This window comes from Sciurus carolinensis, chromosome 10 (assembly GCF_902686445.1).
Source record: "Sciurus carolinensis chromosome 10, mSciCar1.2, whole genome shotgun sequence".
NCBI classification, from domain to species: Eukaryota; Metazoa; Chordata; class Mammalia; order Rodentia; family Sciuridae; genus Sciurus; species Sciurus carolinensis.
Window position 1 is genome coordinate 76,488,415 of NC_062222.1, and position 2,151 is coordinate 76,490,565.

The following is a 2,151-nucleotide window of genomic DNA, read 5'->3' on the forward strand; positions in this document are numbered from 1 at the left end:
TTGTTCTAACTTCAATCACTCTAAAGACACAGGGGATGCGGGGGACGGGGTTTGAGCCTCAGAGGCGGGGCAAGATGGCTAGCGCCAGTTAAGGGGTAAAGGTTACCTGGAGCCTCGTGATACCCAGAGGCAGCTGCGCCTGCGCAGTGTCTTCCTGGCTGATTGCGCGCCCCTCCCCCAGTGCCGCCATATCCTGGGAAACGGTACCAGAGCTGCCAGAGGCGACCGACTGGTTTCATGGCAGCCCCGAAGAAAGCAGCTGTGGGGCCGTTGGTGGGGGCAGTGGTCCAGGGTACCAACTCAACTCGCTTTTTGGTTTTCAATTCAAAAACAGCAGAACTACTTAGTCATCATCAAGTGGAATTGACCCAAGAGTTCCCAAAAGAAGGATGGGTGGAACAAGACCCTAAGGAAATTCTTCAGTCTGTCTATGAGTGTATAGCGAGAACGTGTGAGAAACTTGATGAAGTGAACATTGATGTCTCCAACATAAAAGCGATCGGAGTCAGCAATCAGAGGGAAACCACCGTAATCTGGGACAAGTTAACTGGAGAGCCTCTCTACAATGCTGTGGTGTGGCTTGATCTAAGAACCCAGTCTACTGTTGAGAATCTTAGTAAAAAAATTCCAGGAAATAATAACTTTGTCAAGTCTAAGACTGGCCTTCCACTTAGCACTTACTTCAGTGCAGTGAAACTTCGCTGGATGCTCGACAACGTGAGAAAAGTTCAAAAAGCTGTTGAAGAAGGTAGAGCTCTTTTGGTACCATTGATTCATGGCTTATTTGGAGTATGACAGGAGGAGTTAATGGAGGTGTCCACTGTACAGATGTAACAAATGCAAGTAGGACAATGCTTTTCAACATCCATTCTTTAGAATGGGATAAAGAGCTCTGTGACTTTTTTGAAATTCCAATGAACATTCTTCCAAATGTCTGGAGTTCTTCTGAGATCTATGGCCTAATGAAAACTGGAGCTTTGGAAGGTGTGCCAATATCTGGGTGTTTGGGGGACCAGTCTGCTGCATTGGTAGGACAAATGTGCTTCCAGGAAGGACAAGCCAAAAACACATATGGAACAGGCTGTTTCTTATTATGTAATACTGGTCGTAAGTGTGTATTTTCTGAACATGGCCTTCTGACCACAGTGGCTTACAAACTAGGCAGAGACAAGCCAGTATGTTATGCATTGGAAGGTTCTGTTGCTATAGCTGGTGCTGTTATTCGTTGGCTAAGAGACAATCTTGGAATTATAGAAACCTCAGAAGAAGTTGAAAAACTTGCTAAAGAAGCAGGTACTTCTTACGGCTGCTACTTTGTCCCAGCCTTTTCAGGGTTATATGCACCTTATTGGGAGCCCAGTGCAAGAGGGATAATATGTGGTCTCACTCAGTTTACCAACAAATATCATATTGCTTTTGCAGCATTAGAAGCTGTTTGTTTCCAAACTCGAGAGATTTTGGAAGCCATGAATCATGATTGTGGAATTCCACTCACTCATTTGCAGGTAGATGGAGGAATGACCAGCAACAAAATTCTTATGCAACTACAAGCAGATATTCTGCATATTCCAGTAGTAAGGTCTTCCATGCCTGAAACAACTGCATTAGGAGCTGCCATGGCAGCCGGAGCTGCAGAAGGAGTAGGCGTTTGGAGTCTTGAACCTGCAAGTTTGTCAGCAATCTTGATGGAACGGTTTGAACCACAGATCCAGGCTTCAGAAAGTGAAATTCGTTACTCTACATGGAAGAAAGCTGTGATGAAGTCAATGGGTTGGGTTACAGCTCAGTCTTCTGAAAATGGTGATCCTACTATATTCTCTAGTCTGCCCTTGGGTTTTTTTATAGTGAGTAGCATGATAATGTTAATTGGGGCAAGATACATCTCAGGTATGCCATAATTCCAACCATGGATTCCCAAGATGTGAGCTTTTTACATAATCAACGAATCCAGCAGTTCTGTCTCTTAACGTGATGACACTATTTTAGACTCTAATTTTATTTATAAATCACTTGCTACATGACCTATGAGAACCCTACAAGTAGACCTGTGGCTTGAAATAAATCACAGTAGAAAAACACTGTAGAAATATCTGGTGTGTTTTTTTTTTTTTTTAACATCAATAGTTAAGGTTTTCATAACATCCTGCCCCA

The 2,151-nt window shown here is 43.6% G+C and overlaps 1 protein-coding gene across 1 annotated transcript; it reads left to right on the forward strand.

The window, feature by feature from the left end:
- Window positions 1-237: 237 nt before the first annotated feature.
- Window positions 238-1,898, forward strand: Gk2 (glycerol kinase 2). Its single transcript, XM_047567203.1, is given in 2 exon segments — window positions 238-754; window positions 757-1,898. Coding segments are annotated over 2 exon segments (1,659 nt in total).
- Window positions 1,899-2,151: the final 253 nt, after the last annotated feature.